We start from the raw sequence: 16,659 nt of genomic DNA, 5'->3' as shown, positions 1-16,659 counted from the left end.
ATAATCTGAGACGGCGCTCAGAAAAAAATAATAATTATCCGCCATGTTGGAGTCAACAGCAATCAGAAATAACATTATAAATATTCCCTTATTTACTTCAAAAATGTATATTTCAGGTTGAAGAAACTTGTCAAACTAAGTACAGAATCAATCTTTAGGATGTTGTTATCATAAATCTACAATAACGTTCCAACTGGAGAATTCCATTGTCTGTAGAAAGCCATGGAACGCAGGTCACTATCATGTGAAATGCGCATGACCAGGACCTGGTTCTCTGCCAGACCACTGACTCAAAGAGCTCTCATCCGGCCCCACAATACAGTAGAAGCCTCGTTCAAGTTTCTAAAGACGGTTGGAAGCCTTAGGAAGTGCAACATAACCATTATCCCACTGTGTATTCAATAGGGGCTGGGTTGAAAATCGATCCTCAGATTTCCCACTTCCTGTTTGGATTTCTTCTCAGGTTTTTGCCTGCCATATGAGTTCTGTTATACTCACAGACATCATTCAAACAGTTTTAGAAACTGGAGGAGAACAGTTGGGTCAGGTTACGTTTTGTTTTTGTTCTGGTTATCTAGATCTCTGGCACCCTCCTGAGACATTTGTCTTATTTCATCAAATGCTAAGCATAAAGCATCAGACCAGCTCAATTAATGTAGTTGATTTTATTGAAACATGTCTATATATGGAAAAATACAAGTAAAAAAATGTTGTCCACTCGTTTGGTTGAAAGAACAGACAACTTTCGGTCGACCAAGATTATTTTTTGGGGGGAGGGGGGGCAGCCCTAAGTTTTTCCTCCATATTATGTCTGACAAGCTACCCAGAAAAGGACTAAGAATAGATAGCCCATATAAATATATGTAGCCTTAGAAATAAGGTTCAATAAATCAGTAACTTACTAAGATAACATTCATATACTGCCTAACCTAACCCATTCATATACTGCCTCTCTGAGACTCACTTAGATAATTCCTTTTATATAGCAGTAGTAATACAGGGATGTAACATATACAGAAATGCCTATGGAGGAGGTGGTGTTGCATATGTCCAGAGTCATATTCCTGTAAAGGTTAGAGAGGATCTCATATCTAATGTTGTTATAGTGTTGTGGTTGCTGATTCACCTGCCTCATCAAAAGCTTCTCCTTTTGGGTGCTGCTATTGGACAACAGTTGCTAACAGTCATGATCTGGATAATATGTGTGAAATTCTTGATGTGTGTGATGTTAAGAGGGGCCTGTTTTCTGGGTGACCATGCTGTCCGCTCATCATCCAAGTGTGTAAATATCTTTACTAATTCTGCAGAACTTTGTTCTAAAGCTGTATCCACACCCATTGGATATATTGACCATAATATAGTGACTAGAGTGGCTTGCGAATGTATTCACCCCCTTTGGCATTTTTACTAATTTGTTGCCTTACAACCTCAAATTAAAATAGAGTTTGTATCATTTGATTTACACAACATGCCTATGACTTTGAAGATGCCAAATATTTTTTATTGTGAAACAAACAAGAAATAAGAAAATAAAAAAACTTGAGCGTGCATAACAACCCCCCCCCCCCAAAAAAAAATGTCAATACTCTGTAGAGCCACCTGTTGCAGAAATTACAGCTACAAGTCTCTTGGGGTATGTCTCTCTAAGCTTGGCACATCTAGCCACTGGGATTTTTGCCCATTCGTCAAGGCAAAACTGCTACAGCTCCTTCAAGTTGGATGGGATCCGCTGGTGTACAGCAAGCTTTAAGTAATATCACAGATGCCTCTCAATTGGATTGAGGTCTGGGCTTTGACTAGGCCGTTCCAATACTTTTAAATGTTTCCCAATGAACCACTTGAGTGTTGCTTAATCAGTATGCTTAGGGTCATTGGCCTGCTGGAAAGTGAGCCCCTGTCCAAGTCTCAAATCTCTGGAAGACTGAAACAGGTTTCCCTCAAGAATTTCCCTGTATTTAGCGCCATCAATAATTTATTCAATTCTGACCAGTTTCCCAGTCCCTGCCAATGAAAAACATCCCCACAGCATGATGCTGCCACCACCATGCTTCACTGTGGGGATGGTGTTCTCGGGGTGATGTGAGGTGTTGGGTTTGTGCCAGAAGTAGCGTTTTCCTTGATGGCCAAAAAGCTCAATTTTAGTCTCATCTGACCAGAGTGCCTCCTTCCGTATGTTTGGGGAGTCTGCCACATGCTGTGTTTGCTTATTTTTTTCTTTAAGCAATGGCTTTTTTCTGGCCTTTCTTCTGTAAAGACCATCTCTGTGGAGTGTACGGCTTAAAGTGGTGCCATGAACAGATACTCCAATCTATGCTGTGGAGCTTTGCAGCTCCTTCAGGGTTATCTTTGATCTCTTAGTTGCCTCTGATTAATGCCTTCCTTGCCTGGTCCATGAGTTTTGGTAGGTGGCTCTCTCTTGGCAGGTTTGTTGTGGTGCCATATTCTTACATTTTTTAAATAATGGATGTAATGGCACTCCGTATGATGTTCAAAGTTTCTGATATATTTTTTTTTAACCCAACCCTGATCTGTACTTATCCACAATTTTGTCTCTGACCTGTTTGGAGAGCTCCTTGGTCTTCATGGTGCCGCTTGCTTGGTGGTGTCTCTTGGTTAATGGTGTTGCAGACTCTGGAGCCTTTCAGAACAGGTGCCTTGCGAAAGTATTCGGCCCCCTTGAACTTTGCGACCTTTTGCCACATTTCAGGCTTCAAACATAAAGATATAAAACTGTATTTTTTTGTGAAGAATCAACAACAAGTGAGACACAATCATGAAGTGGAACGACATTTATTGGATATTTCAAACTTTTTTAACAAATCAAAACTGAAAAATTGGGCGTGCAAAATTATTCAGCCCCTTTACTTTCAGTGCAGCAAACTCTCTCCAGAAGTTCAGTGAGGATCTCTGAATGATCCAATGTTGACCTAAATGACTAATGATGATAAATACAATCCACCTGTGTGTAATCAAGTCTCCGTATGAATGCACCTGCACTGTGATAGTCTCAGAGGTCCGTTAAAAGTGCAGTGAGCATCATGAAGAACAAGGAACACACCAGGCAGGTCTGAGATACTGTTGTGAAGAAGTTTAAAGCCGGATTTGGATACAAAAAGATTTCCCAAGCTTTAAACATCCCAAGGAGCACTGTGCAAGCGATAATATTGAAATGAAAGGAGTATCAGACCACTGCAAATCTACCAAGACCTGGCCGTCCCTCTAAACTTTCAGCTCATACAAGGAGAAGACTGATCAGAGATGCAGCCAAGAGGCCCATGATCACTCTGGATGAACTGCAGAGATCTACAGCTGAGGTTGGAGACTCTGTCCATAGGACAACAATCAGTCGTATATTGCACAAATCTGGCCTTTATGGAAGAGTGGCAAGAAGAAAGCCATTTCTTAAAGAAATCCATAAAAGGTGTTTTTTAAAGTTTGCCACAAGCCACCTGGGAGACACACCAAACATGTGGAAGAAGGTGCTCTGGTCAGATGAAACCAAAATTGAACTTTTTGGCAACAATGCAAAACGTTATGTTTGGCGTAAAAGCAATACAGCTCATCACCCTGAACACACCATCCCCACTGTCAAACATGGTGGTGGCAGCATCATGGTTTGGGCCTGCTTTTCTTCAGCAGGGACAGGGAAGATGGTTAAAATTGATGGGAAGATGGATGGAGCCAAATACAGGACCATTCTGGAAGAAAACCTGATGGAGTCTGCAAAAGACCTGAGACTGGGACGGAGATTTGTCTTCCAACAAGACAATGATCCAAAACATAAAGCAAAATCTACAATGGAATGGTTCAAAAATAAACATATCCAGGTGTTAGAATGGCCAAGTCAAAGTCCAGACCTGAATCCAATCGAGAATCTGTGGAAAGAACTGAACACTGATGTTCACAAATGCTCTCCATCCAACCTCACTGAGCTCGAGCTGTTTTGCAAGGAGGAATGGGAAAAAATGTCAGTCTCTCGATGTGCAAAACTGATAGAGACATACCCCAAGCGACTTACAGCTGTAATCGCAGCAAAAGGTGGCGCTACAAAGTATTAACTTAAGGGGGCTGAATAATTTTGCACGCCCAATTTTTCAGTTTTTGATTTGTTAAAAAAGTTTGAAATATCCAATAAATGTCGTTCCACTTCATGATTGTGTCCCACTTGTTGTTGATTATTCACAAAAAAATACAGTTTTATATCTTTATGTTTGAAGCCTGAAATGTGGCAAAAGGTCGCAAAGTTCAAGGGGGCCAAATACTTTCGCAAGGCACTGTACATGTCAGTACATACACACAACAAGTAGGTCACATGAGGGAAAGCCGTTGTTCAGTGAGGTGTTGCTTTATTTGTTTTTTGAAACCAGGTTTGCTGTTCAATAGCGCTATATGAGGTGGAAGGGAGTTCCATGCACTCATGGTTCTGTATAACACTGTTTTCTTGAATTTGTTCTGGACTTTGAAAAGACCCCTGGTGGCATGTCTGGTGGGGTAAGTTGATGATGCAAGCAATTTGGAATTTCCAACACATGAATGTTTCTTATAAAAACAAGAAGTGACGCAGTCAGTCTTTCCTCAACTCTTCGCCAAAAGAGACTGCACACGTAGTATTAATAATAGCCCTCTGATTACAAGGAAGAGCAAAACGTGCCGCTCTGTTCTGGGCCAGCTGCAGCTTGACTAGGTCTTTCTTTGCAACATTTGACCATATGACTGAAAAAGAATCAAGACAAGGACTTGCTTTTAATTTTTTTATTTTTTTTATTTAACTAGGCAAGTCAGTTAACAACAAACTCTTATTTTCAATGACAGCCTAGGAACAGCGGGTTAACTGCCTTGTTAAGGGGCAGAACATGATTTTTTACCTTGTCAGCTCGGGATTTCGATCTTGCAACCTTTCGGTTGCTAGTCCAACACTCTAACCACTAGGCTACCTGCCGCCCCGCTTTGTGGAGTGTGGTGTCAAAAAGCAGAGCATGTCTTTATTACAGACAGACCATTAAATCGATATGTTTTGACCGGGACCGTTTACAATCTAAGGAAACACCAAGTCCTTCAGTCTCCTCAACTTGTTCAACAGCCACAGTTGTGAAAGGTAGTGTACTGTAGCTATAGGTCTAATTAGCATTATGGTAATTGTACTCTCATAGGATAGTTGAAATGTTTATGAATGAAGAAATGGGGTGATGCGTTATTATTGTGGCTGAGAGCATCACTGACTGCTGCTGAGAGGTGTGTGTGTGTGTGTGTCATTACATATAGCATCAGCAGCCATGATGTTTTGTTGTCATTCTATTAGTGTTTTTTCCTTCTCTCTCTTTCTCCTTTCCTTGAACATGCTGCAACAATCTCTCCTTTTGATCTCTTGATAGATATTCGACTTGATGGATGCCAAAGCTCGGCAAGATTGCATCAAAGAAATAGATCTCCTAAAGGTAAAGAACCAGAGCGAGCGAGAAAACAATTGATCTGTACCAGACGCCTGCATGCGAGTGTGTTTGTGTGTCTTTTTCTGTGCTGTGTGTGTGCCTCCCTCTTTTGTGTGTGTGTGTGTGTGTGTGAGAGACTCCTCCAGGCTTACATTGACTCTTTTTTTTTTTTAATGCCCAAAACATTTCTTTTTTTTTTCTCTCAGTATTGTTTAGAAGGGGGGCAATAGTGGATCGCCATGGAAATTTAGCAGACTCCCTTGTGTGTCTTTTGATGTTTTGTCCCCCCCCCCTCCCACGCCCCACCCCACGCCCCTCATCTTTTTGTCTTTTGTCTTTCTTCTTTAAATGAAGTGTTTTCATTGATCAAACTACCTTAAACATGCTTTGCTTGTCTCTGGTCTCAAAAGCTAACGAACAAATTAATGACAGGTTGAATAACTCCCTCTGTCTCTGTGATCAGAGGTGTGTGTGTTCTCCAGGTTGTTGCTAACTCTGTTCATAACACGTTACTCTCTCTTCCATACACACCTTGCACACCTCCATGCACACCTCCATACACACCAAGCATTTTGCTACACCCGCAATAACATCTGCTAAACATGTGTATGTGACCAATAAAATTTGATTTGATTTTGATTTGATGAGGTCTGCATTAGCCAACCACAGAGGAGACTGGTGTTATGCCAGGCTTAGCCACATGCCCCCTCTTTTTCCCTCCCTCCATTTCCTCCTCTCTCCTCCATTCTAGGGCTCAGGAGGCTGATGCACAAGATATGTCACTCCGTCCCTCCCCCTCTCTCTCCCTCACCCCTCTCTTTATCCCTCCTCCTTGAGTGTGTGTGTGCTTTCTCTGCTCTGTCTCTTCTGTGTGAGTGCTAATGGTTGTGGTGGTTAATTCCAACTGTGTGTGTGTGTGTGTGTGTGTGTGTGTGTGTGTGTGTGTGTGTGTGTGTGTACTGGGCAGGGCTAACAAGGCCAGATTGTGAACAGGGGAATCCAGCCTTCCTTCCATCTATCCATCCTTCTACCCCAGTAGACAGGACAACACGACACACAGCCAAATCAGAGTAATGAGATGCACACTGCCATGGGCCTGACACACACACACACATGCTGGCATGCATGCTCACGGTCCTCTGTCTGTCTGTCTCTCTATCTGTTCATATGCTTTGTAAAGTGTAGGCTAGATGATCCTGTTGTCCTGTATGGCTCAGTTGGTAGAGCATGGTGCCTGTACTGCCAGGGTTATGGGTTTGATTCCCGGGGCCACCCATACGTAAAATATATGCACGCATGACTGTAAGTCGCTTTGGATAAAGGCGTCTGCTAAAAAGCATATACTGTATATACATTGATGTATATAAATTTGCTTCATTGGCATGACGTATTGATACATTATGCCGGAGCACAATGTTACTCGCTCACTCTCACATTTCTCTGTCCATCTCTCAGCCTTTGTGTTATAGTTTATGTCCATCCTAACCTTACGTGAGTTCTGTGAGATGGGATGCAGTACACCCCCAGCCCAGTCCCAGTGTCCGGCTCAGATTCAATTACTCCAGTCTGTTTCACAGGCAGTCCTGAAGCCTGCTCACATTAACCTCATTTAACCTGAACTAACTGGACAGAAGCCTGGCCCTGCCTGCACACACACCCTGTAGCTGTCCAGGCCTGGAGCTGGGGAGCCAGCATCTACAGTCATATCTCTTAGCATGGCCAGGGTCTTCACGGGTCAGCGTGAGTAGGGGAAGAAGAGAGATGGGATGGGGGGGGGGCACATGGATGTTTCTCTTGCTCTGAAATGACGCATCACAGAGCTGCAACCCTGATCCAAAAATATGTCTGCTGCAGTGTTTGTTTGTATGTGTGTGTGTGTACAGTATGTATACGTTGCTTCTCCTGTGGATCAGTCCACAGAGTGAACATTTCTTTAATCACGTCGGAGCAGTGTCATACCGCATGCCTGGGCCCCGCTATCGCTGCTCACATCACAACCCCTGACACACAACACGTCTACTGTAGCTCTCTCTCACTCTCTCCCTCCCCTCTCTCTGTCTGACTGCACCTGATGTGGTTAGTCACTTATTGACCGATCAACAGGAAATAATCGGTTGAGAAAATGAGAGGGTTTTCTAGATCTATTTATTTCTCTGCCAGCGGCGTGTTGAGAGCTGTGTGGAACAGCAGCCTGTTGTAATCAGACAATGGTTGTTGTCGACATGTCACACTGCTCTGTCACACACACAGGACAAAGCCATAGCCTTCTCATTCAACTACGCGGTTTCTACACCGGCGTGGCCAGCCAAATGACCGACAACATTACACATCATAGGAGCACCTGATAATGGTTATTTGAAAGGATTTCAACACTTTAACATACTCGTTGTCACATTGTGTGGTATATTATATCTGTGTAAGAAGGGGTCATTGGTTGGAGACTTGGGACAAAATATGTGTTGATTTCACAAAGCTTTACAAACCCTGGGAGCCAGTTAAACAGTCATTGTTCCCTCATCTATTCTCTCTCGCGCTCTCTCTCGCTATATCTCTATTTTTCCCCCTCTCTCTCTTTCCCTCTCTCATCATCTCTCTTTCTCTGTTTCTCTCTCTCTCGTACAGCAACTGAACCACCCAAACGTGATCAAGTACCATGCATCATTTATTGAGGAGAATGAGCTGAACATTGTGTTGGAGCTGGCCGATGCTGGTGACCTCTCCCGGATGATCAAGGTAAGATATTTGATGCTCCCACACAGGTCAACCTTCCTCACTGGAATCCACCCTGGTGATCTACTACCCTGTTGACCCGCTGAAGTGGTGATCTCTGGTGCTGATCTACTGGCGATCCACTATAGTGATGGTCCACTACGGTGATCATAAACAGTAGGCCGCCATAGTGATCTACTTTTGCTTAACTCTTATGTCAAATGTGTTTGCCTGCTGTAATCTCTCATACAGGACAACTCTCCACCAGAACCATAGTATTCACATTCTTCACTCATGCCAGTGTAAAATTAGTGGTATGTTATGTATGTATGTATGTATGTATGTAAAACCCTGGGCAGAGCAGCCTCTCCATGTATAAATGATGCCTAGCCAGGGTGTATGAGCATCTCAACAAGCCCCTAGCACTCATCTACTGCAGCTCTCAATGTCCAACCATCCAATGCTGTCTCACACTGCAAATTAGGACAGCACGATTAGCACTGCCTGTGAGAGATACCACATGGCACACTACACACACCCGGGCACAGACACGTGCTGACACACACGGACCTACACACACAGGTCTTCCTTCGCTCCTGCCCTCTCTTCAAATCATTTGTTTTCCTAATTAAACTGTGCCAGTCTAGAGGTTGGTATCATGACTACGAACCTCTTCGCTCCCCCTTCACTGCCCTGCTGCAATATGAAGTAAATACACCATTCTTACACTGTGGTGCCCCCCCCCCTTCTCTCCCTTCCTCTTCCTGGCACTTGCCCTGACCATCTCAGGATTCTAATAAAATCAAATGGTACTTGATTTGCATGCACTTACAGAATATTGCATGTGCAGTTTTTGCAGTGGAAGGAATGGAAGGCTTTCTTCTGCTTCCCCATTGACATCAAACACTTCTCTGATATGCTAATGTGGGGCAAGGGGAAGAATGGCCCACCATGCTGCCTTTGTTTGGATGTGGGCCAAGGTCTCTCTATTTCACACACGTGCACCTACGCAAGCGCACACACATGGGACGCACGCTGGGACAGACGCAAGCGCACACACACACATACACACACTGACAGATGCACGTGCGCACACACTTTCTTGCTATCATTCCTGTTCACTCTCTCTTTCTCAACTATTGTTCCCATTTCCTCTCTCTGTTTCTCGCTATCTTTTCCGTTCCGTCACTCTCTCTCTGCGCTCCATTTTTGCTAGTTTTTGCCAATCAGTATCCCATCCAGCACAGCAACAAAGCTAGCTCGCCAGTCCATTTCTCACCCGATTGGCTATTACGCCGCCCTAGCTGATAGTTTGCATAAACTTTGTCCCATCACTCGTACCATTGATTTCCGGTAATCCTGTCGCACGGTGACTGTTTCTGTGACCTCTGAAACAGAATGAAGTCATAATCGACCGCTAGGAGCTGCTGGGAGGGTGAGGGGGTTAGGGAGAGGGGGTTAGGGTTGTGGGAATTGTGTGTTGTGTAGTTTGTGTGTGACTGGTTTACATATATATGTAGGAGCTATATACCAGATGTGAGCGTTTTGAACATAACCCCAAAATGCCTTTTCTCTGGTTCTGAGAACTAATGTGCTTTCCATCGCAGCATAATGAAAATGAGAAAGGGCTCGGTATGAGAAAGAAAGAGTGAGCGAGAGGAGGGAGGGGGGGTGGGGGGGGGGGGGGTAGAAGGAAAAAGGGACAGAGAGAAGCAGAGCGAGGGGAAAGAGAGAGGTCAGGGAGAGGGTAGCGAGAGAGGCAAAAAGAGAGAGGTCTGCATCATATTAACGATGGAGTCAAATACATACAGAGGGACTCGAGGGGCTTAGCTAGTAAGTTGTGTATGTTAAGCTTGTGTATGTTGTCTGACATTGTTGTGCTGTGTGTATCTATGCAGCACTTCAAGAAGCAGCGGAGGTTAATTCCAGAGAGGACAGTGTGGAAGTACTTTGTCCAGCTGTGCAGTGCGCTGGAACACATGCACTCCCGACGGGTCATGCACAGAGGTACTACACACACACACACACACGCACGCACACATGCGTACACTTTTAACTTCAACTTGAACTATGTACCCTGTCCTCTCTACAGATATAAAGCCAGCTAATGTGTTCATAACAGCCACAGGAGTGGTGAAGCTGGGAGATCTGGGACTAGGACGATTCTTCAGCTCTAAAACCACCGCTGCCCATTCTTTAGGTAAGACACACACACACACACACACACACACAAACAAACACTTTTGTTTGACTATCCTTGTGAGGACCAAACAATTGATTCCCATTCAAAATCCAATTTTTCTTCATTCCTAACTCCTAAACCTAACCTTAACCCAAACCGTAACTTCTAACCATAAACCTAACCCCTATACCTAATTGTAACGCTAACCCTAAACCTAACCTCTAAGCCTAAAATAGCCTTTTTCCTCGTGGGGACCAGCAAAATTAAGCCAACTAGTCCAATTTTCATGGATTTACTATCCTTGTGAGGACTTATGGTCCCCACAATGATAGTAAAACCAAACATGCACACACCCACACAGTAAGGGGGGGATGTGTTTCATTAGCTGGTGCAGCCCAGAACCATTTGTGTGTTATAAAGCTGGGGGGTTAGGTCTTCTTATTGCAGCTTAGGGGCTGTCACCTCTTCATTTGCCAGTTTGTCACTTCCTGTTGCCTTGACCTCTGACTTCTGAACTGTTGTCTGGGCGGAACCTGTCTGAAACACACTTCGCCTCTGCTGCCGGATACATAGTGATGAAAAAAGTACCCAATTGTCATACTTGAGTAAAAGTAAAGATGCCTAAACAGAAAATGAGTAAAGTAAAAGTGAAAATCACCCAGTAAAATGCTACTTGAGTAAAAGTTTTAAAGTATTTGATTTTAAATATACTTAAGTATCAGAAGTAAAAGTATAAATACTTTCAAATTCCTTATATATGGCAAACCAGACGGCACTATTTTCTTGTTTTTTTTAATTTACGGATAGTCAGGGGCACACTCCAACACTCAGACATAATTTACAAATGAAGCATTTGTGAGTGAGTCCGCCAAATCAGAGGCAGTAGGGATGAGCAGGGATGTTCTCTTGATAAGTGGGGGAATTGGAGAATTTTCCTCTCCAGTTCAGCATTCAAAATGTAACGAGTACTTTTGGGTGTCAAGGAAAATGTATGGATTAAAAAGTACATTATTTTCTTTACGAATGTAGTGGAGTAAACGTTGTCAAAAATATAAATAGTAAAGTAAAGATTCCACAAAAAAACTACTTAAGTAGTACATTAAAGTTTTTTTTACTTAAATACTTTAAATACTGCCAATCCACAGCTCTGACTGCTGTAAAACAGTGGCCGACTGGCATGTGATGTGTTGTTGTGGGGATTGTGCCACTCTTCTCAAAAATGCTCAGTTAACATATTCTCACACTCTCAAAAACTTTCCCAGGACAGGATTTTCTCAAATAAACATGTAATGAAATTTACCATTTTAATTAAGAGAGAAAGTCATTACACAATTGTAAACTTTAAGACCCACACTGACAGTGTTCATTTAATTTGGAAAACAAAAACCACAGCGCCCTCTTCAGGTGGTCTGTGAGTAGACTGCTTCTTCAGCCCCTTGGTCAGGGTGGGAGAGGAGAGGAGCGTTTGGTTTGGTTTATTCGAATCGCCATTAGCTTTTGCCGAAAAGCAGATTCCTAGGGTCCACAAAAAAACAACACAGCAAGTAGCAGAACAATGATACACTGATAAATTTAAAATTAAACAATCTACAAATAATACAACTAAAGAATGTGTGTGTTAGTGTGAAAGAGTATGTCTGTGTGTGCGTGTCATTTCACTGTCTCTATTGTGCCATGAGATGTTGTTTTATAAAGAAATGTAAAGGTAATTTTGCTGTTTGCTTCTCTTTCATTATTAGATGTTTTATAAAAAAAATATGATGCTTCACTGTTCAATGTTGTCATTTCACTTCTGAGTGTTTCCACTATGCCAGTGAAATAGTCATTGAAATGATTGGCAATATCGTAAGGCTTTTTATAAATCACCCACCAACTTCAATGAATGATGGAGATCATTTGGGTTTTCTGCCCATGATATCATTTAAGGTACTGAAGTCTTTTCCCTTTGTGGTTTATGTAATTTCTTCTTCTTTTTGTTAAGTTTAGTCAAACATTCGTCAATTTTGAGTATGTCAACCAATCAGCTGAGCAGCCTGACTTGTTTGCCAACTCTTTCGCATAATTTTTTTGTACCGTACCATTTTTCAATTCGCCATCAATCTAGGGGTCTCAGTTTTCACAGCAAATTTTTTAACAAGTGCATACTTGTCAGTAGTAATTGTACAAATATTTCCAATGCTGCATCTGGATTCACTTCCTCATACACATCAGACATTTTTGGAGATGGCTCCCAGATGAATCTGTCCCTGTGCCCATCAGGAAAACCCAGACATAAAATGTTTATTACGTAAGATGTGTTTTAACTATAGAGAATAGGCCATCTATTTCTATTCTTCCTGAATTTTTATTATGGACATGGTTTCGTGATTTCACAACTGTGTTACAGCTCTATATTTTCAATGCTGCATCTGGATTCACTTCCTCATACACGTCAGACATTTTTTACATCTTCAACAAAACATTTTGTGTGATCTATTATAAATTACTTTAGGCCCACAATTTGGCGTTTTGGCTTTCCTTGTTATTGCCACAATTTTATGGCCACTACAGTAATATATATTTTCTTGAAGCAAAGTTCGGCAGCATTAGTGAAGATATGATCAATACCTGTGACAATGGACGCCACAGACCCAACACAATTGGTATTCACTCTAGTTCGTTGAGTTACAACCTGGGACATATTATAGGCATTAGTCACAATTAGAAGCTTCCTCTTGAGAGGACTGCTAGTTGTTAACCAGTCAATGTTCAGGTCACCCCGAAAATAGACCTCTCTGTTAACAGCGCGTGGACTCCACAAGGATGCTGGACGGGGGCATCCTCCACAAGGATGCTGGACCATGTTTGGTCTTCTTGCCAGGTCACCCTCGCAAAATAGGTTTTTAACCTCAATTGTTCTTACCTGGTTAAATAAATGGTTCCCACAGTTGTGTCAACTTGGCTGGGTGTCCTTTGGTTGGTGGACCATTCTTGATTCACAATGGAAACTGTTGAGCGTGAAAAATCCAGCAGTGTTCTTGACACACTCAAACTGGTGTGGCTGGCACCTACTACCATACCCTGTTCAAAGGCACTTAAAGATTTTGTCTTGCTCATTCACTCTTTGAATGCACACGTACACAATCCATGTCTCAATTGGCTCACTGTTTAAAAGTCCTATGTCATGGAAAGAGCGAGTGTTCATAAATCTTTGTACACTCAGTGTATACAGCAACACCTCCCCCATAGGCATTCCTGTCTTTTCTGCAGATGTTATATCCTTGTATTGCTACTGCTGTATCATCAAAGGAATTATGTTAGTGAGTCTCAGAGATGGCCAGTATATCCGATCTTAGCACGTTATTGATTTCATGAACCTTTCTAAGGCTACATGTATTAATATGGGCTGCTATTAGCCCTTTTTTTGGGTAGCTTATCAGAGATAGACATAATATGGAGGAAAAAATATATGCAACATAAAAATAAAAACATTGTTTGGCTAATAGTCAGTCAAACAGGTATTTATGAGTGTCATTTGGTGTATGTGTGTGATGTTGGGCTGAAGCTACTGACCCGGAAGCTTGGCTCTCTCACTCTTCCCAGGTTTTTGGGAGGGAGAGTGGACAATGAGCTTGTCGTAGCGGATGTAAGCAATGTCCACACGCTCTTTGGCAGCTTCCATAGCTGGCATAAGATCTTTCCGCCTCTGGCGCACAGCTTCAGAGAAGTCCTCGTTGAGGAAGATGAGGGGAGGAGAAGAGCAGAGTGGTTCAGAGGCTAGTTTCTCCACAAAGGGTTAATCTCCCCCACGGGCATGGAGACCCAGAATCCATCCATTTCCTAAAGCCTCTTCTCCTCTCCGGCCCTCACCTTTCTCTCCATTGCTCTCTCCCTGTCTCCTGCTGCCTCTTTCTTTCTCTTTCCCTCTCCCTTTTTTTCTCCCTCATTTTTATTTTCCCCATCTCTTTCTTTCTGCCTCACTGTCTGTCCATGTCTCTTACTCAAGCTCTCCTTTCTGCTCTTGCTCTTTCTCCTCCATTCTCTCCTCCCCCCAACTAATTTTCTCACTCTCTCCTTCCTTCCCTCTCTCACCCTCCCGCCTTTCCTCTTCCCCTCCGTCTCTTTGGGAAGATCTCAATTGCATACTCCTCGCGTCGTCTCTCCTCGTCTTCTTCTCGAAACCCATTGGACGAGAAGCCCCTCTGACCTTCTCCTCCATTGGGTTTTGAGAAGGTGAGGAGAGAGGACGCCAGGAGTAATCAATTGAGATTCTTTATCTTTCTACATCGACTTTCTTTCCTGCCCCCTTTCTCCCTCCTACCCCCTCTCCCCTATCCTTCCCTTTCCCCCCCGTTCTCTTCCCCTAGCCCTCTTCATCTCTCATTCTCTCGCTCCCTCTATTCCCCTTTCTTTCCTTCTCTCCCCATGTCTCTCTCTGCATGGGGGCGGTGAAGTGTGTGTGTGTGTGTGTGTCTGTGAATCTGCCCATGTGTGTCTGTGTGGGGTGGGGTGTAATAAGTCAAACCACCCCAGTAGAGCAGGGAGGTGCTGGCTAGATGGAGGGCCAGGCTTAGAGTCTGTCAGCTTTCTCGCTCGCTCTAGCTCCCTTTCAACTCAGCGCGCACACACACACACACACACACCACGCATCACCAGGTTCCATCCATAGATTGCTACCATGACAATATTATCTTCTCTTCCTCGAGAATGCCACTCAGTTGTCTTAACGATTTCTAATAATGGAAATCAATCCCAACATGACTTCTCGTTTATCTGCATGAATAAATGATTGTGTTTTAATTGGGAATGAATGAATGCTGACTGAGGCCCTGTTGCTCTGCTCCTCAATACAACTATTAGCATAAGAGAGGGTGATGATCTTTAATCAGCTGGTAATGAATGTTAGGGGAACGCTGTTCAAACAGCACCAGGAGACCTCTGTAGAAACACACAAACACAGAAACTCATGTGCGCATGCACACACACCACCAACGTGATGACCTGGGCACTCACAAGCCAGATGTGTGTCTGTGTGTCTGTGTCTGTCTTTTCTCTCTCTCTTTCTGTCTCTGTCTGTCTTTTCTCTCTCTCTTTCTGTCTTTTCTCTCTCTCTCTTTCTGTCTTTTCTCTCTCTCTCTTTCTCTCTTTTCTCTCTTTCTCTCTTTTCTCTCTCTCTCTTTCTGTCTTTTCTCTCTCTCTCTTTTCGCTCTCTCTCTTTGTCTTTTCTCTCTCTCTCTTTCTGTCTTTTCTCTCTCTCTCTCTCTCTTTTTGTCTTTTCTCTCTCTCTCTCTCTTTTGGTATTTTCTCTCTCTCTTTCTGTCTTTTCTCTCTCTTTCTGTCTTTTCTCTCTCTCTCTTTCTCTCTTTTCTCTCTCTCTCTTTTCTCTCTCTTTTCTCTCTCTCTTTTCTCTCTCTCTCTGTCTGTCTTTTCTCTCTCTCTCTCTTTTTGTCTTTTCTCTCTCTCTCTCTTTTGGTATTTTCTCTCTCTCTCTCTTCTGTCTTTTCTCTCTCTCTGTCTTTTCTCTCTCTCTTCTGTCTTTTCTCTCTCTCTCTCTTTTTGTCTTTTCTCTCTCTCTCTCTTTTTGTCTTTTCTCTCTCTCTGTCTTTTCTCCTTTTCTCTCTCTGTCTTCTCTCTCTCTCTCTCTTTTCTCTCTCTCTCTCTTTTCTCTCTCTCTCTCTCTTTTCGCTCTCTCTCTCTTTTCGCTCTCTTTTCGCTCTCTCTTTCTCTCTCTCTCTTTTCTCTCTCTTTTCTCTCTCTCTCTCTTCTGTCTTTTCTCTCTCTCTCTCTTTTTGTCTTTTCTCTCTATCTCTTCTGTCTTTTCTCTCTCTCTCTTTTGGTCTTTTCTCTCTCTCTCTCTTCTGTCTTTTCTCTCTCTCTTCTGTCTTTTCTCTCTCTGTCTTTTCTCTCTCTCTGTCTTTTCTCTCTCTCTTCTGTCTTTTCTCTCTCTCTCTCTTCTTGTCTTTTCTCTCTCTCTCTTTTTGTCTTTTCTCTCTCTCTGTCTTCTCTCTCTCTCTCTCTGTCTTTTCTCTGTCTCTCTTTTCGCTCTCTTTTCTCTCTCTCTCTTTTCTCTCTCTCTCTTTTCTCTCTCTCTCTCTTTTCTCTTTTCTCTCTCTCTCTCTTCTCTCTCTCTCTGTCTTTTCTTTCTCTCTCTCTTTGTCTTTTCTCTCTCTCTCTGTCTTTTCTCTCTCTCTGTCTCTTACCTCCTCTTTCTGTAGTTGATGGTGGAATCGAATTATGATTTTTAGAGTTATAGGTCACAATTCATTATAGATAAAGAAATATTTTCGCAGCCCAATTAAAAACCACACTCTAATAAAAAGTGCTCACTTTCAATTCTGCACTGAAAGACATGAACTCGTA

At 42.9% G+C, this 16,659-nt stretch overlaps 1 protein-coding gene across 5 annotated transcripts in view; it reads left to right on the top strand.

The window, feature by feature from the left end:
- Positions 1-16,659, top strand: part of LOC110521834 (serine/threonine-protein kinase Nek7) — a 130,268-nt gene that overhangs the window by 96,985 nt on the left and 16,624 nt on the right. For 4 of the 5 annotated variants that reach the window (XM_036968925.1, XM_036968923.1, XM_036968924.1 and 1 more), the window contains 4 exons: positions 5,373-5,435; positions 8,052-8,162; positions 10,037-10,145; positions 10,231-10,338. In XM_036968925.1, the coding sequence (XP_036824820.1) occupies positions 5,373-5,435; positions 8,052-8,162; positions 10,037-10,145; positions 10,231-10,338 (391 nt within the window). The remainder of the gene's footprint in view (positions 1-5,372; positions 5,436-8,051; positions 8,163-10,036; positions 10,146-10,230; positions 10,339-16,659) is intronic. The other variant, XM_021599741.2, reaches the window with a different exon arrangement.

The sequence above is a fragment of the Oncorhynchus mykiss genome, chromosome 30 (genome assembly GCF_013265735.2).
Source record: "Oncorhynchus mykiss isolate Arlee chromosome 30, USDA_OmykA_1.1, whole genome shotgun sequence".
Taxonomy (NCBI): Eukaryota; Metazoa; Chordata; class Actinopteri; order Salmoniformes; family Salmonidae; genus Oncorhynchus; species Oncorhynchus mykiss.
Note: the sequence above shows the minus strand (reverse complement) of the source record. Positions and strands in the feature narration are given on the sequence as shown.